General features: G+C 41.4%; 1 protein-coding gene across 3 annotated transcripts in view; it reads left to right on the forward strand.

Moving 5' to 3' along the window:
• Positions 1–25358, forward strand: part of VWA3B (von Willebrand factor A domain containing 3B) — a 189178-nt gene that overhangs the window by 41840 nt on the left and 121980 nt on the right. For all 3 annotated transcript variants that reach the window (XM_068268166.1, XM_068268165.1, XM_068268164.1), the window contains exons 9-15: positions 3353–3543; positions 6030–6184; positions 9349–9487; positions 10980–11111; positions 16553–16651; positions 23171–23353; positions 23823–23953. In XM_068268166.1, the coding sequence (XP_068124267.1) occupies positions 3353–3543; positions 6030–6184; positions 9349–9487; positions 10980–11111; positions 16553–16651; positions 23171–23353; positions 23823–23953 (1030 nt within the window). The remainder of the gene's footprint in view (positions 1–3352; positions 3544–6029; positions 6185–9348; positions 9488–10979; positions 11112–16552; positions 16652–23170; positions 23354–23822; positions 23954–25358) is intronic.

The following is a 25358-nucleotide window of genomic DNA, read 5'->3' on the forward strand; positions in this document are numbered from 1 at the left end:
TGGTGCAAAAGTTGAGGATGCAAGGACTAAGGAAGAGTCTGTGTGCATGGATAGGGAACTGGCTAATGGACAGAAAACAAAGAGTTGTGGTCAATGGATCGTACTCAAAATGGGAGACTGTTAGCAGTGGGGTCCCACAGGGGTCTGTTCTGGGTCCAGTGCTCTTCAATTTATTTATTAATGACCTAGTAGATGCAGTAGTGAGCAATGTTGCTATTTTTGCAGATGATACAAAATTGTGCAGAATCATCAACTCTCAGGAAGATAGTGTCATATTGCAACAGGATCTGGATAGGATGGCTATATGGGCAAATACATGGCAGATGAAATTCAATGTTGACAAATGTAAAGTCATGCATTTTGGACGTACTAATGGTCTAGCACCATACAAAATAAATGGGATACAGTTGGGGACATCAAACTTGGAGAAGGACTTAGGAGTACTCATCGACAACAAGTTAAATAATCGTACTCAATGCCAAGCAGCTGCAGCTAAAGCTAACAAAATTTTGGGATGCATTAAAAGGGAAATAAAAACTCGAGATGCTAGCATAATATTGCCCTTGTTTAAGTTTCTAGTAAGGCCACATCTGGAATATGGAATTCAGTTCTGGGCACGACATTACAAAAAAGATATTGCAGTTTTAGAGCAGGTGCAGAGACGAGCAACAAAATTGATACGTGGGATGGAAGGTCTCACTTATCAAGAAAGGTTAGATAAACTGGGTTTATTTAGTCTAGAGAAAAGAGGCCTTAGAGGGGATCTAATTAACATGTATAAATACATCAGAGGGCAATATAATAGCTTGGTGGATGAGCTTTTTGTCCCTAGACCTTCTCAAAGGACTAGAGGACATGATCTGCGCATGGAGGACAAACGTTTTAGCCATTTATTTAGGAAAGGGTTCTTTACAGTAAGAGTGATTAAGATGTGGAATGCATTGCCACAGGAAGTCGTTATGGCAAACTCTATACCTGCATTTAAAGGGGGCTTAGATGCTTTCCTTGCATTGAAAGACATCGATGGCTACAATTACTAGGTAATGCCTAATGATGTTGATCCAGGGATTTTATCTGATTGCCATCTGGAGTCGGGAAGGAATTTTTCCCTTTAGGGGCTAATTGGACCATGCCTTGTAAGGGTTTTTTCGCCTTCCTCTGGATAAACAGGGATATGTGAGGGAGTAGGCTGGTGTTGTACTTTATACTGGTTGAACTCGATGGACGTATGTCTTTTTTCCACCAAAATAACTATGTAACTATGTAACTATGTAGCAAGGGCTTATGGGATGTCAGTCTGGGCAGGAGGAGGAGGTTACTAGCCAGAGATTTCAGAGGCAAAGGGGAGGAAGGAGGAGAAGAAGGGAGTGAAGTTTTCACAGTCTGAGGGCTGAAGATGCTATCAGCTTGCCTGTGTGTAATGTGACAAACAGAAAATGGCCACTCTCATTGTATCACAGGAATAAATAATTATAAACTGTTAAAGCTGTTTGCAGCTAGATTTTCTGTGTAAACTATCTAAACTTTAGATAAGAGATATAGACAAGTTACTTGTTATAGTTAGTTTTTCATCTCGGATCCGCTTTAACAGCATCTTTTGCATAGATAACAGCACTTTTTTAACACTTGTAGTGCAGGTAAATAGAAAGGCACTTCACACAATTTCTTAGTAGGATTAGTGCTATGCAGGTAGCCCCTGACTTATGAACGCCCGACTTACGAGTGACCCACCGATACGAACGGCATGGATTCTGTGTTTCCATGGGAACAAGTCAAAAAAAAATTTTTCAAATTGGACTTGAAAAAATTCAAAGAAAAAATAGTATATAAACTTGTATAAACTGGTACAAAGGGCAGAGGTGACACCGAGGGGGACACTGGAGGCACAGGGGGGCACAGAGAAGGTACAGGGGACCAAGATGGCACAATTTTCCGACTTAAGATCAGATTCAGGTTAAGAACGAACCTACAGTCCCTATCTCGTTCATTAACCAGGGACTACCTGTACGTACCTGTGTTTATCTCATCATGTCACATGTCAATTAATTTACCCTTCAAACAGAATAAACCTTCTTGTACTCTCCGGGTTTTCTTGCACTAAGCTAATGAAAGATTTTACTTGCCCTACACACTCTGCTAGAGATCTAATTTAACAGAACAAGGCTAGAAATTGAATTTTTAAGTTTGGAACAAACTCCAATCCACCATGCAGTTCAGCCAAGTCAAGATTGATATACTGCTGTTCTTTGCTAGGGTACAGGGGAAAATGAAGACTATTCCATGTTGTTACACATAGAAACACCAAACAAAAGGGATTCATATTTCTCTTAAAACCAAAAGATCAGCATGACAGTCAGGCAATTTTAAAACGGAAAAAATATCAGGTTCTATTTTCCCCTTGGCTGCATGTTAAATATATCATTTTCAAATAGCACACATATCTTGCATGATCATTACCTGTTGTGATATTACTTCTGATTGTGAAACTGCATTGAGCAAGTCATTCTTGCTTCCTGTAGTTTCTACTACCCATAGATAGCGATTGCGGTTGTTGCCAATTGGTTTCACTTTTTGCAAACACAAACTACAGCCGTGTCCTCTTTCACTTCCCCAAATGCTTTTGCTTCTTTAAAATCTGCTATTTCTGTACATAAGTAACATGATATTCCTTTCCTTTGTTGCACCTGATATATGATATACCAAATAACCTTATAATGCACTGTGGCTTAGTAGTTTATACTGTTGCTTTTCAGCATTGCCCTTCCATGTGTTTTTCACCATGAACTTTATATGACACACACACTTTTCTATAAATTCAGACTGGGTTTTCTGGATCAGTTATGTTCTCCAGTGCTCTCCAGCCTTGCAGAGCAGTCACAATTCAGAGAGAGAGAGGGACAGAGGAGAGAGAGAAAGAGAGAGAGATCGATCTTCGACAAACATGGATTAAGCAGTAATGGGGCCCAAGGCAAGTTAGTAAATTTGGGGCTTCCTTGTGGTCCTTTTGGTAAGCTGAAGTAGAGAGAGGTCAGAGAAGGTGGCCGGTGGGCCTCTTGACACACACTAGGCTCCAGTCACCTGCCTAGGTTTCCTGGTGGATGATTCTGCTCTGGTCTTCTAGCCTCTGCAGGAGACCTCACTTGGTGTGACAACTGTCTTGCACAACTCAAAAACATTCTGATAGATTCATGGAGTCCCTCCCACAATGGCCCTAGATTTACAAGGGACTTCATAATGTGAGCATTTGATGATTGTGGAAAATGTTCCACCACTACATAAATGTGGAAAAGAAATAAAAATGTGACGTTTTTATGTAAAGATTGAGTAACTCATATATATTCATTTACTGTAGATATCATCTATCCTGCATTGGAGGAGGCTGCTGAAGAGTGTGTCAGTTCACTCGAATGGCTGAAGAAGTTTGGCTTGAAGCCACAAAAGCTCCTATTCTATGATGCCCTTGCAGATTGTGCCTTTCGGCATAGTGATGGTGTAGTTGATATTAAAACCAAACCAGAGGATGAGTCTGTGCAGACAGATGCAGTAAGTATGGATGAGACAGCTAGTACTTTCGTTATCATATCTGTCCTTAATGCATACAGACATACCGTACTTAAAGCGAATCCGAGATGAAAAACTAACTGTAGCAAGTAACTTGTCTATATATCTTATCTAAACTTTAGATGGTTTACACAGCAAATCTAGCTGCACACAACTTCAACTGTATATGCTTATTTCTTCCTGTGATAAAATGAGAGCAGCCATGTTCTGCTTGTGATCATTACACACAGGCAAAGCTGCTTTGCATCTCCAGCCCTCAGCCTGTGAAGACTTCACTCCTCTCTTCTCCTCTCTCCTGCCCTCTGCCTCTGAATTCTCTGGCTAATACCCTCCTCCTCCTGCCCAGATTGAGCTCCAATAAGCCCTTGCTACATGGGTCTGAGAGTGCCTAGGCGCTGGAGGAGCTGTGGGGAAGGCTTATTTAGTTTATAGGGAATTAGGGCATTAAAACCATTAAAAAAAAGTATTTTGCTCAAGGAATGCCCTAGAAAATATATGTAAGGAAAACAATTATGCAATGAGTAAAAGTTTATCTCGGATCCACTTTAAATAGGACAGAGTAACATAAAATAAAGATAAACACAGAATGCAATACTTCATAGATGCTCATAAGCAGTCTTACAATCCAACTAAACTGTGGTTTTGTAAATAATATTTCTTGTTCTTGTTCCAGATGAAGAAAGCCTAAAGGCAGGAAATTGAATACCTAAATTCAAGGTCATATTTAAAAGTGAATAGCTAATTAGAATTTATGACCACTCCCCTTATACACTAAAAAGTCCAGGCTCTGCTGATGATGCCATCCTTGTATAAGCAAAGTGCTCACTTACTGTTCATACTGTTTTAGCTAAGGTGACTGTGTACAGAAGGCTTATGCTGGGCTTATGTTTATGATGATTTAAGCTACAGTATGTACCATGCTAGCCGAGGCAGGCAATAAAGACAGCCTTGGGCTAGAATCTAGTAAGAATTTAGTGTGCGTTCAGGAGCCCTCCAATGCTACCTAAAAATCTGGCACTCTGAATCCTTATCAAACCCCTGAGCACATTGCTCACCTGCTCAACCCACCCACCGGTGGCTGTTCCACCATGCGCCGTGTGTCATCCCTCCACCCCCCCACCACCACCGGGTAACAAAAGCCTCACCAGCCTACTGATGTGTCTGTACAACCTCAGCCCTGAGCTGAATCCAGAGACATGGAATCCTGAATCCTGATGGGTGACATGTGTATGTATGTACAAGGCTTCACTGTAGCTGTGATAAATGATTGATCTACCTGATATAGATTTACCACCTTGCCATAGTGTACAATTTGATATTAGATCAGAATTCAACAGAGATCTTATCTAAGAATCTTCTCCCCATCGCAGCCACAAGCTTTATATTGCAGTGCAAGGCTACGGAACCGCACTCTTGTGCTGCTTCTGCCTGACTTCCTTAATTTAAAGCAGACACAAACCAAACATTTTTTAATTCAAAATATTTAGTTGCACCACTCTGACACATACAAAGATAAATAAACACTCCTTCAAACCTATGAGCATTTCAGTGTCTGCTTTTCACCCTTCTCTTTATAACTAGGGTTATACAGGTGGAAGCCATTAGCAATTCCTCCTTTGCCGGACACTTCCTACTCCACCAGTCTGCCAGATTCTGTCCCGGCAATATGAAAGGAAGGGGAGGGGTTTCTCCAATAAATGTAAAATATTTTATATTTGTCATCTTGCAGCTGAAAAAATGCTGCTATTTATTATTATAAGTTAGAAAATAGATTTTATTTCTGAAATCTTGTATTTTTCATTTGGGTCCACTTTAAGAGTGGCCTTTGCAGAGCAATGTTCAATTGGCAAAACGATCAAACACTGACTGTAAGGGACCTCTATTTAAAAAAAAAAATCTGTTAAATTCAGTGTTACTATCAAACTAAAAATGTTTTATCTGAAACTACATGGCCAGCACGGAGATTCAGTGATTTCTCCTTTACCGTGTGCATAGGGCTGACATCATCAAGCAGATAAAAGCTCCTATTCAGCAGCAGAAATCAGCTATGTGTAACACATAAGATTCATTTGCAGGATAATTAGAGACAGGCAAAAAAAAATGTGAAAACAAGACTTGCCATTACACGGATATGTTAATTATCAGTCTACTTACAGTCACTGTATCCTGTGCAAAGAAACTCTCCTTTCTTTCTCTACTTTATCTACTGCAATTAGTGATATAAATCTAATAGAGCTGCTACTAGGGAAAATGTATCCGAGTAAAGTAAAACACACTCTATTAACCGTTTCAGTAACTTTTTATTAAACAATTTTCTAGTATTTATGTTGTGGCTTATCTGTTGGAGCAGAGAGGAAATTTTGACTGTAATTTTACTTTTTAAGCTTTTGCTTTTCTCTTATAACTGTATGTTTAAATGTAGCAAATACTGTGCCTGTGTGAATAATCGTGTACCCATAAACTTGCAGGACAACAACATGAAACTGATCAATGCCAAATACTGTGACCAATTTGTCCATATTATTTGGAAAGATGGCACTGTAGTACATGTACATATTAGTAAGGAGAAGTACCGGTGGTACGAAGCAAAAATGAAAGCAGCTCTAGACAAAATGGAAATAAGGTAAAGTTTTTTAAACAATTCTTTTTAATTATAGCCTTCACAAGCATGTGGAATGAATTGGTTATTTTTTCACCTTTTCATATTTTGAGACAAATGGGACCCTTTATGCTCTACAAAGGAACATGTTCCATTTTTGTGGCCCCAGTCTAGAGCAAGGATAAGCACTAAAATTTAGGTGTTACCTAAATCCATGGGTGGCGTAAATGTTGGCCCACTTAGTTGCAGCTAATGCTTCACATGAAGCTCCGCTTTGGCGGGCCTTAGAGTCAAGCCTTCTGAGGGGTTATATTACATAAAAGTGGTAAGAATGTACAAAAAAGATTGTATTGCACCTTTAGATATAGCTTTAAACTGCAATCTCCTGACTGCTGCATCCTAAGTTCCCTCCTTGCCACTTCCAGTGTGCTTTTTCCTGGTGGACCAATAAGGACCTCCTCAGAATAGACAATTTCCTTAAAGAGAGTCCGAGATGTGCTAAAAAAAAAAAAAGTAGGCTACCTAATCCAGGGGGCTGAGTGGATTATGTGGCCACAAAAACCCGCCCCTCCTGTGGGCCGCACTAGCCCACTTTCACTTTTGTGACCTATAGGTCACAACGCTTCAAGGAGAGACTATTTGTCTCTCGCAGCATGCAGGGAGGCGGAAGAGCAGCAGGGGGCGCGGCAAGGGAGAGTAAGGAAAGTGGAAACTCTGCAGAAACGCTCCTAGTGGGCATTTTGAACAGGGAATCCCTCTCCCTGTGTTTACCTCCGAGATAGCAACAAATATTGTCACTAATCTCGGGGGGCTATAGCGCGGCAGTGGGGTGGGAGGGCAGAGAGCAGCGGTGTGGGGACACAGAGGCATGTCATGAAGCAGAGTACATTCCTCTGTGTCCCATCTACCCACCTCGGGTTCTCTTTATAGCATTTCAGATAGTTTCTCGGCCAGAGTTTAGCCATACTTATACTATTCCTTTAGCTGAAATGTTTACGGCCAACCAGATTTTCCACTTTTTGCAAGCCACAAGGACCACCTCTGAGCCGTTATGCTCATTTGAAATCGGGTGCAAAGACTTGCCCCTTGAGCGCCTCAGTGTTGATGATACTGGCAGATGCTGTTTACTCCTAACTGTTATTGCCTGAAGAGGAGGGTTTGTACCCCGCGAAGGGCTTTGCACTTTATTTGGAGTATCCAATAAAATAGTTTTGACTGAAAATCCACAGTGGTATGTTCTGCTTCGAGGAGGTAGGCCGACCACTGCCTCCTCTATTACCAAGTTTGGTTTTTAAGCTCTTTTAGTGTTATTTATCCTGTTGGCGCCTCTGTTATCCTATTATATACTGAAATCTTTGCTCTCACTGAAGTGTTTACTCATTGGCCCACAGGCAGAAGTGTGACCCACCCTTGGGCTGTTCGTATTTCCATGTAAATGTTTAAGGAAAGCTTAACTTATGCTAATTGCACAGTTTTATTGAATATTTGTATTGCTTTTCCTTACCACATCATTTTATCTCCTGCAAGGGCTCTATTTATGTTGTTGATATTTTTCATGTGCTAACGATTTCAATAAAAACCTTTTAAAACTAAAACACATGGGGCCATATGCAATCAACTTTATCTCTTAAGTTTTCTCATTATATATTCACAATTTGTAAATACAATGCAATATAAGGCACCAGCATGCAAGAAAATACTCAAAATAATGTTGAAAACACATTTTCACCTATTTTGGGGGGTTCTCAATTGCAGAGTGCTAGAAATTTATTTTAAATAGATACTAGATGACAAATTATCTCCTATGATAAAGCTCAGGAGAAAAAGTGACATATCCTATTAACATTTCTTCTGAGTTTGCTCCGAGTAGATATATTCAAACCTTATTAATGAAATGCTTTTAAAGAACTCACCACGCAAGAAATTACTCAAAATGAATTTAATATTACCTTTTAACCTACTATTTAGAATTGTTTTCAATTATTAAATACTGAAAAATTGTTTTTTTAGATAGGATGAAAAATGATCTCCTTGGAGAAAACTCAGGAGGAAAGTTAATAGTCTATATAGCTCATTGTAGTATTGAACACAATAGGTAAATGTAACTGTCACGTTTTCAAGCTCTGAGTAGAGGTTACTAAGGTGAGTTTTGCATTCTTTTAGAAGTGTACTTAGGAGTAAAAAGTCATCACTGGTAACGCTAACTACCAGTATATTAAATCACTAAAGAGGTGCTACAAGGTACTACATGGATCATACTCGGGCTCTTTGTTTTTTGCTGGATTTGAAGAAGTATTAGCCATTCATTTGTCTGTGTATGGACGGAACAATATATAGTGGTCCATATGCCCAGTATTACATCTGCTAATTATCTTAATTCATATGCTGTTTCTGTACTGTATGTTTATAGAGAATAATAAAGTTTACACAATTGTATATTGCTCCAGAGCCTACCCCTTATATTTTGGTATATGCTAAGAAGCAATGGTACCTCCATATTTATGTAGTAGAAGAAAAAGATTCCATGGTACTTATCATTATAAAAAGTCTGAACTGCACATAGGAGGGAAGTGCCCCGTGTCATTGCAGTTGCACTATTCTTCTGTTGCTTTTTACCCATCCCAATAACAGTAAGCTGACTGTCCTTTTTCCAAGCAAAATGTTCTTTACCCCTCCAAAACAATATAGGCTGTGTGCTCCTTGTTTGCCTTCACTAACACTAGCTTCTTTGCATGATCCGTTCTGACAAAACGCTTTTATTCTTTTATTTAGGTAGCTGTTCCAAAACAATCACATGTCTTGAGGTTGGCAGAGTTTTTCTTTTTTTTTTTTTCTTTTGCACACCAATGACTTCTTGGAAATAAAACATGCAACAAGAATACATAGGGTGGAAGTGTAGGAACTGCTTGACGCAGCTCAATGTAAACTAAGCAGTCTGACCACTAGAGGGAGTAAGAGTATCACAGTGACCCATCAGGCCCTCACTGCACTCTTAGAATTCAGTATACGGCACAGTGGGGTAGTGACTGATATATAATTGGATCTAGTACAGTATAAAGTGCTGCTAGTATACAATGTGTTATAAGCCTATTCATTGACAAGGACAGATGTGAATGGTACTATGTACTGCATTGGGAGGCATTGTTGTAAAGATATTTATTGATTCACTTTGTGTTTTAAACTTATAGAATGAAATGGCTTCACAATGGAAGCAGAGAACTGTTTGGAACTATTCTTGAAGAGCAGGTCTATATTCTTATTGACACCTCCCATTCCATGAAAGACAAACTGTTTTTGGTAAAAGAAAAGTTATTTCAGCTTATGCAGGTAAAATACAAATTTCTCTAAATAATATCATAGGTGAACACATGACAGGATAGTAGATACAGAATATTCTGTTTATTGGGTGCAAGTGAAAGTAACCTGATGAGATAAACAATTGTATTTATCCTCCTACTCCAAAAATGACTTTTTTTAGATATCCCATTGTTTTATTTTATATTTAAACACTTACAAATTAGATTGAATGTTTTATTGTCTCTGCTTAGTGGCAGTCTATTAAGACTATTCCCCAGAGTTAAAATGAACTATTGACGTTTTTCTATCTCTTCTGCCCTTTGGAGTATTATTCTGCCAGGTAAACTTTTATAGCTGCAATTTGCCTTAATTTATTCCCGACAAGGTACCAACAAGACAGAAGCTGTCACTTGCATGTCTGAAAATTAACTCAGGCAGCAAAATAAAGAGAGATCCTGGTTATTAAGATGAGGAATATGAAGGCTGACATATTTATTACCTTTTAAACACTACCAGTTGCCTGGCTATCCTGCTGATCCTTTGCCTCTAATACTTTTAGCCATAGACCCTGAACAAGCATGCAGCAGATCAGGTGTTTCTGACAAGATTATCTGCATGCTTGTTTCTGGTGTGATTCGGACATTAATACAGCTAAATAGACCAGTAGGGCTGCCAGGCAACTGGTATTGTTTAAAAGGAAATAAATATGGCAGCTTCCATATCCCTCTCGCTACAGTTGTCCTGTAATATGCAACTAGCCCCTTAGTCAAATTATCTGGAGGAAGTGCCAGTGGCCATACACAAGCAATTCTGAACTGAGCATGTGCGAGCTTCAAACTAAGCTTGCCAAGTAAAAGGAATCACATGTGCAGGAAATAAAAAAAGCTCTTTCTTTCACTGGGCATGTGCGGTTCGGAACTCGCACATGGGCAGTTCAGAATCGCTTGTTTACTGCTAAGGTAAACATCAAGAAGGCTATAGAGGGGAAGTGGTCTTGAAATGGGGGTGGGTGTCGGAGGGGGGGGGGGGGTGGTTAAAGTCTAGGAGCAGTCAGAGGAGGGTCAGGGGTAAAATTAAAATTTTTCAAACAGGGAAGGTCTATTTGTTTGTTGTTAAGGATTGTAAAATAAGGCCCGGTACACAACTTTGGCATTACTCAATTTTATTGATCTTCAGTGATCATTTTAGGTGACTAATCCTCATACACACATGCTGCCAGGCACTTTAAAGAGCACCTCGGCTGCAGGCAAAAATAAGAACATGGATTTTCAATATGTCCAATCACCAACCACCAATCTGTAGATATTAGGGTTCTCCACAGTACCAGTCTAAAATGCTTACAAGAAGTAAGCTATCTATAGTCATAAAAGAGATACAGTGATACCATTTTTTTCTCCTTAAATACTATGCGGCTGTTGCTGTATGTTCTAAAGTTTTACAACGACGTTAGAAACAAGAGCCTCGTACTACGGTATATTTTCTCTAAGAATAATCTTTGCTGTAATGAAATTATTCTTCACAGGAACAACTTAAACACAAGAAGATGTTCAACTTTGTAAAATTTGATTCTAAAGTAGAATCTTGGAAAGCAAAGCTAGCAGATGTTAATGAAGAAAACTTCAAGGAAGCTTCTCAGTGGGTGAAGGAACTGCAGGTAGTGTAACTATGATAGAATAAGGTGGGCTGGTGAAAATTGCTTAATGAAATTTAAAGTATAATTTTAATGCCTTTCGTTAGCATTTTATTATTCTGAATTCATCACAAGTACAACGGTCACGATGAGCCTCTTTTGGATGGATATGTAGTTGCTATTACATGCTACTCAGGACAACCTTGAACTACAGAACAAAAGTGAAGCTGAAATGATGCAGTAAATGCCTTCAGATATAAAGAAATGATGGGCTTTAGTAAGAGGCTGACATCAGAATCCTGTTACACATGTGGAAAAGATCCTCATTGCGTGTCTGTGTTGTGTTTTAAAAACACTTAGTACAGAAAATGTAATTAGAATAGTCGTATTTATACAGTTTGCAGCATAGACAGCAAACGCATTTCTGGACTGAAAGTCTTTATTCTTTGACCTCAATCATGGCTGTGTTGCCAGCCATGATGAACTGGAGCCAGGCACTATTGATGTTTAGCACTTTGCCAGGGGTGACTGATCTGTCATGTTGCTGACAGCAAACGTAGCAGGAATGCTTGTTAAGTTGGATTCAGACATGGGGTCAGCAGTCTCAGTGATTACACACTTAGAATATAATTTAAAGACCTGCCTCTCCAGGAAACCAAACCAAAAGGCATATACCGGGAATAAAATACTGCCAAAAGCTGCAGTACAAGCAGAGAAGAAGACAACCATTCAAAATGCATGTTAGACTTACATCTCCAAGAGATTGATGGCCTGAGAAAGATTCAGTTATTTAAGGTGAAGGACATAGAAGATAGCCTAACGAGTAGATGAACATCAGCATACAACCATGAGCATGAGCTGTTGCATGAGCTGATGCATTTTTTGAGCAATGGCCAGCTGCAGCTGCAGAAACTGCAATGATTTGTGGAACAGTACACACATGTGCACATTTCTCTATACTTATACAGGAGACCAAGGAAAGATACATATTTTGTATATGTATTAGCACAGATGTCTAACCTGCTTATTGCAAATCAATGTCCTCCATAACATTGAGGGCCAATCCCCTGTCAAGGAAAGTCACAAAGCTTCCTCTCTTTGCAAACTGTCCTTGTCCTCCTGCAAGGGGATGCCCCCTCCCAGGTAATTATGTATAGGGGTCACATTTGTATTTTCAGTGCAGATGGTCAAGGATCAGTTAATGAACTCTCAAACAGTCATAGCAGGATGCATGATCTTTGCTTATTAAATGTGCAAATGCTTTGGAATATGCACATTTACAGAGCAATGGTAAATCACCTCTCCATGCCTTTCTTCAGCACTTACCATTCTTCATATGCAGTGTAACTTGGTACAACTGATAAAAACATGTGGAAAATTTACCAAAAAAAAGTTCTGGCACAATTTGAAATCATGTGGCCTGTAGGCTAACAAAAAAATTGTGTAGGGCCATTTCATGGCAGATTGTGTTCTGCAAAAGTCATCAGAGAAAATGCAACAGGTTGCACTATCTAAGGAAGGCTAAGATCAAGCCTTGTACATAAGCTAGATGGTTCTTAGCTAAGGCGGCCAGTGAGGGCCAGTTGCTATGGAAGGGACAAATTGTTACAGAAGGGACAAAAGTGGAAGCAGACTAATTTCAGGAAGAAAAGTGATTGCTCATGATCATATCAGATAATGCACTTGTGCAATTTAGTCCACTGTGGCCACTTTTAAGTTGTTACTTAAAACCACAATGCACAGCTTCTAATGTGTTGACTAAAAGATTTCTACAGACTGGGAAGCGGGCTTTGGGAACCATGGTGAAGGAAGTAGGTTCTGGCGACACAAACTGTCAAGATTTTTATATTCTATGGGAATCAAGTCCATGCTTTTACAACTATATGTCAGCAAGGTTACTCCTGGACCACTACCTGATGACATGAATAACTCACTAAAACCAGATCAAAGGTCTCATTTAATCAGAGTTACAGATTACCCAGCAAGTTCATAGTGAAGCAGATTTCTGCAAAGGCCATATATGCCTGGGCTGCTGAACATGGGTGAAGCAGTTGCTGATATGGAAGAGGAGGCTGTAAATGGAATAGCGAAGCTGCAAAGGAAGACCAAGACATGGAAAAGAGGACCTGTCACCCAAGGGAGTTGTGCATAACAGAGTGGTGCAGTTGTACAAGTATATGGATCTGGAAGTGGAGGCTGTACTTGGAATGGGAGGTGGGTTTCTGCTCATGAAAGGGTTGGTTGCTATTTACAAAAGAGGGTTTGCACATGGAAGGGGAGCCACAATAAATTTGGCCTAGGGGAAGAAACATTATAAATAATAAATTTTGCCTTGCATGTAAAGAATCACCAGTTGAAAGTCGTGAATGAAGAAAACAAGATGATTTTGAGACAACTTAATATTGAACAGTTGATAGCTGGTGACTACAGAAGTCATAACTAATGGGTGCCAGCAATCATTAGTGCAGAAAGATGTCATTACAATTACATAGCGAAAGGAGGCAGAATATATGTTTTGGCATCAGTAGATTGATCAGTTGGGCAGAACAGAGGTACCTTTTTAAAAGGAAAACCTGAAATAAGGTGCTGTTTAACTATATTCCTCCCATATACCCATAGCATCTACACTTGTAATTACAGATACACCTGAAGGGGTGCACTTTGGAATGAGGTTGAAAAACACAGGTCACCTATTCAATCATTTTGGAAAATGTTTAGATTGATCAATTGTCAAAGGAAAAGCAGTTTGGCAGACCCTATCAACGACACAAGCATGGATTCCCATATAGGCTTGATTTTTAATCTTGTTGACATGCTTGCTAACTTGCAGGTACTCCTGTAGGAGGTTCCTGTGAAGGAGGACTGTTGTATGTTAGATTTCCCGGCATAGTTGGCTGCAGATCGGAAATTACATTGAATTACAAAAATGACTTCTGTAGCGCTAACACACGTCACAGCAATTTTTGTTTGTGAATAAGGGAGTTTACAGTTGTTTGGTAAATAGACATTACCTAAGGCCTCGTTCACATCATAAGCGCTTCCGTTGGATGCATGTATGATGTGCTGAAACGCAGGAACGGCAGAAGGGCACAGACAGCCCTTATACCGTTCTGCGTACTGCTGCCTGCATTTTGCCCGGAAGCGCAGAGCTGACCCCATCACTGTCAATGGATGGGATAAGCAGCGGGTAGCGGCGCGGATGGCGTGCGATCGTATGCGCTGTGTTCGGATTGCACGGCCATCTGCGCTAGGTAGATGTGAACGTAGCCTAGTCTTCACAATAAATGGATGCATAAATACACAGTGTTCATTTGTTTTTGCTCTTTGATGAAGACAATCCCCACAAGAACATTTACCATAATTACTTAGAATAGTAGTTAATATTTTAGTAAAGCATACAAATGGGTGCATTAGGCTGCCCATAGCAGACTGTACAGCATGATGCATTTAACCCCACACACAAGGCAAATTGGTCGAGCGGACATTATGTTGCTGAGAACATGACAGACAAAACACTTTGCTCATTCATTGATATTTGGAAGCTGCCAGTTACCTGACCTTGTATATTACAAGCAGAATAACAAAAAGCTATGAATATTAAACCAGTGTACTGCTTGATATCTCATGATTCACTCAAAGGCTTTCTTCAAAAGGCTTGTTTCAAAAGGACAGCAGAGTGTCTGCATTATGAATGTAGTTCACATCTAGCATATAAGGATATTTTTATCATTTATAGTTAAGATGGCATGATATCAATGTGCCATTTATTGAACAAAGAAGCTGTGCCATTGTACATCTGGCCATGGTATTTTCATGGAAATTTTCAATAAATTATTTTCAAATTCATTTGGGTTGTTTGTGTTGTGTTCCATTTTTGTATTCTATTTTACATGATGTTTGGTTTTTTTCACCCTTTCTTCCACATGCCACCTGGTATTGCTAGGCCTGGCCCCCATGCCCCTTGCAGCTGGTTTACCATGGTTAATTTAGAAGCAACCACTCAGTAGTAATTTCTGATATGGAGGCCCAGGGTAATTCGGCAGAAATCTAATGTGGTTACGGTAGGAACTCTGTAAGGCTCCAATCTTTAGCTGGAGAGCTGTAGCCGATGCATTCCTCCGGGCAGGTACACCACCCTTGCCCCACACTGTGTATCAACTGTATAACAGTAGCTATGCTCACTGCATAGCCCATAACATTTAGTGTACAGATGTTTACTAAATTGAAAGCAAGTTCGAGCCCATGGTGTGCCTCCTTCTGTTATACAGTTAAGTTGCCAGATAGTGCAGAAGGGGATTTAGTTTGGGGTTTCTCAGGGGATTTTTTTTTTGTTGCAGCTTCAATTCAACAATGGGGGAAGACAATGATAGGTGACAATCAGTGAAGGTTACTGGCTATTAGGAGTCCTGTAGGAGGGTTATGGCTAAGCGATAGGGCTGGGGAGGTTTGGTTTAGATGTTGAGGTTAAAAAGTTGGGGGAGGTTAGGTTTCAGATGTTGAGGTTAAAAATCTATGGTTAGAAACCAGAAATCGGCATCATCAATGGGTTCATGTTAATGTGGGAGTAGTTAGGGTTAGGCATCAAGAAAGAGACAAGAGACAACACAATTGTTATTTTCTTTTTTAGACGTCTTTACATAGTCAACATGAAAGGGGAATACGTTTAATTTTTATGTGAGGTGATTTGGACGTTGGGCATTCTGATACAATATTCCTTAATGTGCTTTTAGCAATATTCTACAATTAGACTTATTATGGCACTTTGTCAAAATTGTAGGAGCTGTTCCCTATTGACTGGCAACTATAACTTTCTTCCTTCTAATTCCTAACCCTAACCTCCAAACCCAATGTATTTTCCTAATCCTAAATCCCTCCCCCAATGTAAACCTATTTCTTGAATGTTAATTGTTTATAGAGGAACGTCAACCCAGATTGAACTTCATCCCAATCAGTAGCTGATACCATCTTTCCCACAAAAAAATCCTTACCTTTTTTGAATAGATGATCAGGAGGTCTGTATGGATGATGTTGTGGTAAAACCCCTCCCGCAGTGTGATGTCATGACCAGGGTCCTGACAGTTTGCTGTCTGTGAACCTTGCTGCATTGTGGGAAATAACGGCTTTTTCCAACTGCCAAGCAAGCAATAGCTCCCTCTGTGCATAGAACTCTCAGTAAATGAACATTCTGTACAGATCACCTGGCAAAACTAAAGAAGTCACCACCATTGATAAATTTCAGAAGGTAAATCCAGGAGAGGGAAAATGTAATAATGCACAAATGCTAACTAAATAATATATAAATGAATATTGTAAACAATAGGCAATTTTATTCATTATGTTATTTTCACTACAGTTCCTCTTTACATGTTTCATGAAGTACAAACAAATTGCAATTACATGAATGACTAGTATGGAGACATACTGTAATAAGATTTTCATTATCTCTAATCTTTTTTTGTTGGAAGGTCGGTAGCTCTACAAACACCCTTAAGGCTCTCCAGCTTGCCCTGTCTGACAGTAATACCCAGGCAGTTTACTTACTTACAGATGGACGTCCTGATCAGGTAATTAAAATACACCAAAATATATAATGTTCCAAAGCTTCATTATCTAAATTTCATATTTTAGACTTAAGAAAGGTTTTGGAAGAGATCTATGCTTTTGCATTGAGTGGAAGATAAGGGCAGGCGGTAGTATACCAGAATATCTATGCAGCAATGAGAGGGGCTCTGGTAAGCCTCATCACTGCTTTATCTCTTCATTCTTCTAAAAATAAGATGGATGCTTCGCTTACTTGAGTGGAAAAATATGCGAGTCCCTAAACTGGCAGAAACAGCAGGGGCAGCACGAGAAGAACATTGGCAGGAATAGTTCATGTTGCCAGGTTCAGCGTGAGGAAAATGATGCAGATTTCTATAATATTTGGTCCAGAACTTTGTAGTTTACTAAGATAGAAAATGAAGTTCAGAGTTCTGATCTGTGTTAATAATGTTTACTATTAATAAGCGCTGACATCTTCCGCAGAGTATAAAGTCACTAATTGTCCCTCAGAGGGGATCACAATGACCCTAATGTTCCTTTTTGTTTGTTCCCTGCAGTCAGATGTTTTTTCCCAGACACAAGTGAGAATTATCCCCTCTGTCTCTTGCCATGAGCAGATCGTTGCAGACTTGGATGAGGGATGTTTCACAGCTGTGGTGTTTCTTAAAGCCAGATTGTAGAGGGTCCAGGATGTTGTTTGCTGAGAGCCTGGCTTCAAGTTGCAGATAGACAGCCTTTTCAATAAGTTCACCTAAGAAGGGGAGGTTTGAGACAGATCTGTAGCTGCTCATTGCATCTGGATCTATGGAAGGTTTTTTAAGAAGGAGTTTAACCTCCTTAGCGGTAACCCTGTGCTACACACTGGGTAGGTGCCGCAGAGGATCACATGGCCTCAGGATGATTTTTTTTAATGTTGCTATACGCATTAGCTAGCGGTTCGCTAGCTAGGCATATGCTCAAAGTTGCTCCGTCCCCCGCGATCGCCCGCAATAGCTTCTGGTATACGTACCCCCCAGTGTTCCCACGCCGGCGTAGCCACCCAATTGGCTCCAGGCTTCGCGATGACGGCGATCGGGATTGCGGATGCCGTCATGATGTCGATGATGTCATCTCCGATCGTCGCCATAGGAACGCCGGAAGCCGATCGGGAAACTGCGCTTTTCGTGGGATTGTGGCGAGGTACGTATAGCCTGTGGCAATCGGCGGGCATGGGGGGGACCGGTGCAACTTTGGACTTACGCTTAGCTAGCGAAATGCTAGATCAAGCATGCAAACAAATTTTTGGGGACGAAAAACCTCCCGGCGGATGCAGCCTCAAAAACTGCGTACCGCCAAGGGGGTTAATGATTCCTTCTTTTAGAGAGGTAGGAAACCTCCCTGCTTGCAGAGAGCAATTTACTATTTTGTGAAATGCTGGACCAAAGAGGTCAGGGCATTTTAGCATATGCTTAGTTTGTCCAGGGTTCAGGTCGCAGGTTGTCTGGTGGAGGCAATGGAGGATGTCTGAGATTTCTTCCTCACTAATGCTTTTGAAGTCAGTCAAATTTCTCACATAGCTTGAGGGATTTATAGTAGGATTTTACCAGGATGGGGTTACAGAGGCTATCAACTGTGCGGAATAATTAGGCTGGCCTGTTGGCGGCCTTTGTGATCTCCTGTGATAGGTAGGAGGATTTTTTTCTTGGTGATCGCATTTTGGTAGCTTCCCAGGTGAGAGACAAAGATGTGTTTATCTTTTGAATTCTGAGATTTTCGCCATTTTCTTTCTGGTCTGCGCACTTCTTTCTTTAGGTCCTTTAGTGAGCTATCAAACCACCGTGCATGGTGGAGTGGTGTAGACTGTTTAATGCGTACTGGCAGGGCCAGCCCGCCCATGAGGCAGGGTGAAACTTTTGCCTCAGGCGGCACTTCTGGGGGGGCGGCACCCGCCCGTCCATGGGTGTGAGGGGCCGCCCGAGCTGGAGGGGATAGCTGGCAGGAGGGGAGCAGAGGACGGGGGACCCAGGTGAGGGAGGGGGGGTCCGACCCCCCCCACCGCTAGGCCCAATACCCCCTTCCTGCCCGTTATCCCCTCCAGCTCGGGCGTCCCCCAACCCCCACGGGGGGGCAGTGCAGTGGCGATTTCTTCAAAGCTTGCGGCAAAAAGTCTAGGGCCGGGCCTGCGTACTGGAGCAAGGGTGTCATAAGCAGATGACACTGCATGGTTGTACATCAGGACCATGGAGTCTGGGTCTGCGCAATAATTGGTTAGTCCTTCGAAGTTGAGGATATTTTGAATGTGCTGGGGTGAGACATCTTTCAAAGAGCAGTATTTTACGAGTTCTTTTCCTCTATGTTTTATCGCTGGTGCAGTATGCACACTGGAATCCAAAACTAACTAACTATATAGATAGGGAATATACAGGAAATGTATACAAGACCTATGCTGAAAATAAACAAGTATGGTAAATTAATAATAATAATAATAATAATAATAATGGTACCAAGGGAGAAGGCAACAACCAAAAGTCAGGACCGAGTAACAGGTTTGGCAACATATTAGCAGGCAATTGTAGTAGGGGTGGATGAACACCCTGTAGAAAAAGTCACAGGAGACAAAAAAACGGGAGCCCAATAGTGCAATATGTCAATGACCACAATAAAAGAAAATAAATTAAAACCACTACTCACAAAGGGAGGTTGCTTGGGGCAACCAACCACAGGAAGCAGGTGGAGACAATAAACCCAACTCCACTCGGGGTGGTCCTAGCCAGAACCGGAAGGATGGTCGCTCTCTTAGTGGAAAAAAGGGGACAGAGTCCACTGTGGGGACTCCACTGGTGGTCTGCCACCTCCCCTCGGACAAGATGTGTTCGGGGGTATACTTAGCACGTAAAAGGGAAAGAGGCGCCCTGATGTAATAAAAGCATCTAAAATCAGCTTAAAATCGAAAAGTGATATGAGGTAGCTTACCTCAATGACGAAACCTCTGTAGTTAATACAAGGGATTTTTATTAGCACAGGCAACGCGTTTCGCGGGTCTCAGCCCGCTTCATCAGGCCAGTAAAAGTGCCAAATAGAAAAGATCATCTAGCATAGGGAGCCTCCTCATGTTCTCAGAATCCGTGAATCGGATATGGTCTTCAACCGGAATGTCTCCTGTGTTTCCGGCAAGAGTCGATAGAATCTTCCGGATCTGCAGGCAATTGTAGTAGGGGTGGATGAACACCCTGTAGAAAAAGTCACAGGAGACAAAAAACGGGAGCCCAATAGTGCAATATGTCAATGACCACAATAAAAGAAAATAAATTAAAACCACTACTCACAAAGGGAGGTTGCTTGGGGAAACCAACCACAGGAAGCAGGTGGAGACAATAAACCCGACTCCACTCGGGGTGGTCCTAGCCAGAACCGGAAGGATGGTCGCTCTCTTAGTGGAAAAAAGGGGACAGAGTCCACTGTGGGTACTAGGAGGCTCCCTATGCTAGATGATCTTTTCTATTTGGCACTTTTACTGGCCTGATGAAGCGGGCTGAGACCCGCGAAACGCGTTGCCTGTGCTAATAAAAATCCCTTGTATTAACTACAGAGGTTTTGTCATTGAGGTAAGCTACCTCATATCACTTTTCGATTTTAAGCTGATTTTAGATGCTTTTATTACATCAGGGCGCCTCTTTCCCTTTTACGAACATATTAGCAGGTTCAGATAGATGCTGTTAGGATTCCTCCTGTGGCATGTTCTGTCCATTGCAGGTGGAGCCGCAAATGGACAGTTCCGGCTTGTCAGCCTGCATTCGGTTGTGCATTCGCAATGAGTCACATTGTCATTTGCAATTGCTCTGCAGTTCTGGACAGCTCAGAATACTGTCATTATTCCACCAATGGTTTACTACAGCTGAACTGCAGCCAGATAGCCCTGGATTTCTTGCATGCATGTTCTTGCATAGTACTGCATGCATTTGTTATCATGGTCTTTCAGCTAGCAAATGGTATTCAGGCCAGCACAGGATTGAGTGATTACCATTCAGCTGTGTGGCGATTTGCATGCTTGCATCCATTGGCTGATGCCAGCATAAAAGCCTGCCTCTCCTGTTAGACCCCGGCCTGTCATAGTCTCAGCTCTGTCTAAGCTGTTACTGGGTCCCTTGATATTGTAAAATATATTCCTTGTAATTATACTGATCTCCCAATACCAACACACTTTTGTTTACCTGGACACAGTTTAAGCGATTTTCGCGTCACTGTATTAATGGGTGGCTTCAAATCGGGAAACATGAGACTAACACAAGAAACTAAGTTTATACATTGGTTCAAAACTGTACAAGATGGTTTAAACAAGGACTCCAACTTCTTGTGCTGGTACGATGGGTTTTAAATGCCACAGTTCTTTTAATTTTAATTTTTCTATCTTTTCATTTATTTTTGTGCCATATGCTGTGTAAGATGGAATTCACTGTCACTATTCATTGTATTTGCTTTCAGGTGCTGGCTTTAAATGCCACAATTCTCTTAAGCTTAGAATTAATGGTGCATGTAACCAGGCCAGTTACCATTTGAATTCGGAATTTACGATGTCTCTTCATCACCAGAGTCTGCTTTATGTCATGTTGAGGATTCTATTGATCTTATCAATTTAGATAGGATGCCTGGGAAAGCCTCCTCAGTAACAGTTAAGGCATCTAATTACATTTATGTTTGCTAAAGAATGTTTCTCCTCTGTATGTCAGTGTATATAAGCTGTTTTTCAGTTTTGGTCAGGAACCAGTCCGACGAAGGCTTTTTATAAGTCGAAAGCTCACTGTTTATCCATCTCTAAGTTAGCCAATAAATGGTATCATCCTGATTCAAAACTTCTTGCTTTGTCTTAGTTCAGTTATCCTGTGGAGCTACGTTATATATTTCCCACGGGGACATATATACATACTCCTTCTAGTATAGATATTTTGTATTGCCTAGCCTTGTTTGCGGTGTTGTTCCTGATCCTAGCCAGTCTTCCTTGCTTATGTTATATATCGGTTCATCGCCGATATATACATATGTTAGTCAGACGTTTGTAGTTTCATTGATAGCTGTAAATTGTAATTCACTAGGAAATCATATCTAGTGTATATTTGTCTATGTATTACGTTTGCCTGCCTTTTGACTCTGCTATTGTCTGACGATTCTGTCCTGTCCTTGCGAGGTAGCCATTGCTGTGGTTGCTATTGGTTACCTCACTCTTGTCTTTGTGAATGCTTGCTGTCACTGAGGCAGTGACTAGATTAGCAAGCATTCATTCTGTCAGCCTCTGTCCTCCTAGTCCTGTCCTTGCGGGTAGCCATTGCTGTGGTTGCTATTGATTACCTCACTCTTGTCCTTGTGAATGCTTGCTGTCACTGAGACAGTGACTAGATTAGCAAGCATTCATTCTGTCAGCCTCTGTCCTCCTAGTCCTGTCCTTGCGGGTAGCCATTGCTGTGGTTGCTATTGGCTACCTCATTCTAGTCTGTCTTGTATCTGTCTGAATGCTTGCTATCGCAAGAGCAGCGCAACATCGCACTGCGCTGTCATTGCGCCTTATCAGAAGCTCAGAGCTGCAGTTGCTCTGGGCAGCCTGTGTAGCCTCTTCCATTATCCAGCTCTTAGCCTTGTTGTGCTGGCTGGTCAGAAAGTATGACCCCCCCCCAGCATTACAGATGCAGAAACAGACACTGGTACAGATCATGGAACGGGTTTAGGAGTGTCCAGAGAACTCAGGTCTGAAAGTACAAAGTTCTGGCAACTGCATGAGAAAGGGTAGTCCTTAAAGGGAACCAGAGACGAAGGAACCCTAAAAATGGAAAAAGATTTTATACATAACTGGGGCTTCCTCCAGCTCCATCAGCCTGGATTGCTCCCACCCCGCCTTTATCCGCTGCCTCTATCCGCCAGTACCGGGTCCCGTCACTTCCACCAGACGCGGACAGTTTTCTGCATCCACAGGGACTCCCTCCATCTCTTTATGCACGCGCCTGCACAGTAAGGAGGGAGCCCTCTGCACTTGCGTTGACTGGCTCTGACTGGCCGAGATGACGGGACCCGGTACCAGCGGATAGAGGTAGCTGAGAAATGCGGCGTGGGAGCGATCCAGGCTGATGGGGCTGGAGGAAGCCCCAGGTATGTATAAATATATGTATTCATTCATCTCTGGTTCTCTTTAAATAGTCACTGTAATTAGTAACAGGATGCAGTTGGTGGTGTGATCCTGCAGAAAGTGCTCCTGATTCACCCAAAGGCCAGACAAGGAACTTCAGGACTTTCGCAAAGTCAGTAGAAGGCCACCTGCTGGTGAATAGCAGAAGTCCAGGACTACCAGAATCTGAATACAGCCACCTGCTGGTGGACATTGGAATCTAGGACAGTCCAAGCCAATACTGCCACCAGCAGGCAGGAGATGGCAGTACATGATCCTTAGCAACTCATTTATAACTTAGTATGAAAAGGAAAAAAAAAACTTATATTTTACCTAGAAAACTGCTGATGATGTGCATTATCCAGTAATGATACAGGTGGTAAACTAGAATGTATTTGTTTTCTTTCTGCAGCCTACTGAAACAATTCTGGATCATATCGACTTATTTAAAATACGCCCTATCCATACAATCTCTTTTAATTGTGATGATACAGAGGCTAATAACTTCTTGTATGAGCTCTCCAGCAAGACAGGTGGCCGTTTTCATTCTTATACCAGCAATCTTAAAGATCCTGATGCTCCACAGCCTTTTGTGGTAAGTTTTCCCTTATGCAGATTACAACAAGCAGGTGTAGGAGGTGCCCAAATGATCATTGCCCAATAACTATATGCATATAAGGTGGTTGTCAGCCTATATGACTAGTTAGACATATGCATGAAAAACGAATGTAATCAGCACAGTGGGCAACACATTTCACGACCTGTAGCCGCATCATCAGGTCAATAATGTGATCAAATATTGCTATGTGAAGCCTGAGGCGCCAAATAAAAATGAAAAATATTCTTTTCTTTTCTTTCATATCAATTTTTTTTCTAAATCTGACAGTAAACACTAAAAACAGGAAAGGTAAGCTAACTAAGTAATTTTTTATTGGGTAATATTTTTTACAGTTTATATGGAGTTTCAACCCACTTTAATATACTTTCATTACTACTTAAAAAAAGTTTTGTGACTTTTTTTTTTTTTTACACTAATTATTGTTTGCAATCTTTCTGGTCTGCAGAGTGAAGACATACAATTACTTGTAAATGAGATTTCAGAGGGGAGGTCTACTCTAGAAAAGATCAGGAAACTTCATGTTGAATGTTTAATGTTAGACTGGTATCACAATGGAGAAAAGGATCTATCAAACAGGTATAAAGCTAGCCCATTGGTGCTGTGGGAATCTGCTTTTACAATGGAACTCTGTTTCCACTAAAATTGATATAACATACCACTGTTGATTCAAATATTGTTGGTATTTTTTTTAATTGAATGTCAAGTAAGCAGCAAAAATTGTTGATATCTTTATATATTTACTAGCTGGTGGTGCATGCTTTGCTGCATGGGGCAGGAGTGTGCAAGGCATGTCTCTCGGCACCAGTGGCGTAGCTAAGGAGCTATGGGCCCCGATGCAAGTTTTACAATGGGGCCCCCCAAGCTCTCTATACATAACAATTGATACGGCGCACCAAAACCTGCCAATGGCAACTACAGTGTCAGAGGTGCAAGAAGGGGATGGGGAACACTTTGTTAATGATTACCACTATTCAAAGTATCTATAGAAGTGATTATTATGAGCACAGGACGAATACAGAGCTAATACTGTAGTTGAGGGAGGGCCCTTCGGGGCCCCTCTGGCCCAAGGGCCCCGATGCGATCGCAACCTCTGCAACCCATATTGCTACGCCCCTGCTCGGCACTGTCTCTGCCCTCACATGCCCCATTGTACTGTACGTGTGCCATCCTGCCACACACGTGCAGTACCAAAGCTAATTGCAGCAATCCCAGAGGGGTGGACAGGAAATGGCATCTCTGGGGTGAACGTATACTCACACAAACAGCGGATGGCTTGAAAGTTATTATGGATGGTGATGTGGGGAGGGGAAGTGGGAAATTCACATCTAAAGGGATGTCTGAAAGTCATGTTTGTGGTTTCATGATTTTAGCTTGCTCATGTACACACAATCTTTCTGCTTTCTCTTAGAAGCGTAACATATTGGCAGGAATAAAGTTACCTAATTCCTTGCTAGTTCATTATTCCGAGTCCATATAAAACAACCTGCTTAATATATTTAACAACCTCAAGACCGCGTCACGCCAATGGTGGCAGCCCCAGGACCTCCTAACACTAATTGGCGTCAAGTCGTGGGGCCGGCCAATGCAGGAGATCGCGTGCAGGCTGCATGTGCATTTCCTGCTTGGTAGGCAGAGCTCCGCCTTTAGTCTCTTATAGGCGATCGCCGATCGGAGACTGTTAAAACGCTAAACCACCGTCTTTTAACCTGGTACAGCGCTGCAATCTACAGCAGCTCTGTACTGGGGACAGCCGTGAGACACGGCTGTCCCCCTGGGGCACTAGAGAGCGATCGGCTGTCATAGGCTGAAGCCTATGACAGCCGATCGCCGTGATTGGCCAGGCTGGGGGGAGGGAGGGAGTTAGGGGGAAAAAATACAAAAATAAATAGGGAAATTTAATAAAAAATAAATAACATAAATATTTGTAAAAAAATTTTTAAATAAATAAACACGGGGGGAGGGGGGAGAGAAAAGGGGGGGG

Source organism: Hyperolius riggenbachi, chromosome 2, assembly GCF_040937935.1.
Source record: "Hyperolius riggenbachi isolate aHypRig1 chromosome 2, aHypRig1.pri, whole genome shotgun sequence".
NCBI lineage: Eukaryota > Metazoa > Chordata > Amphibia > Anura > Hyperoliidae > Hyperolius > Hyperolius riggenbachi.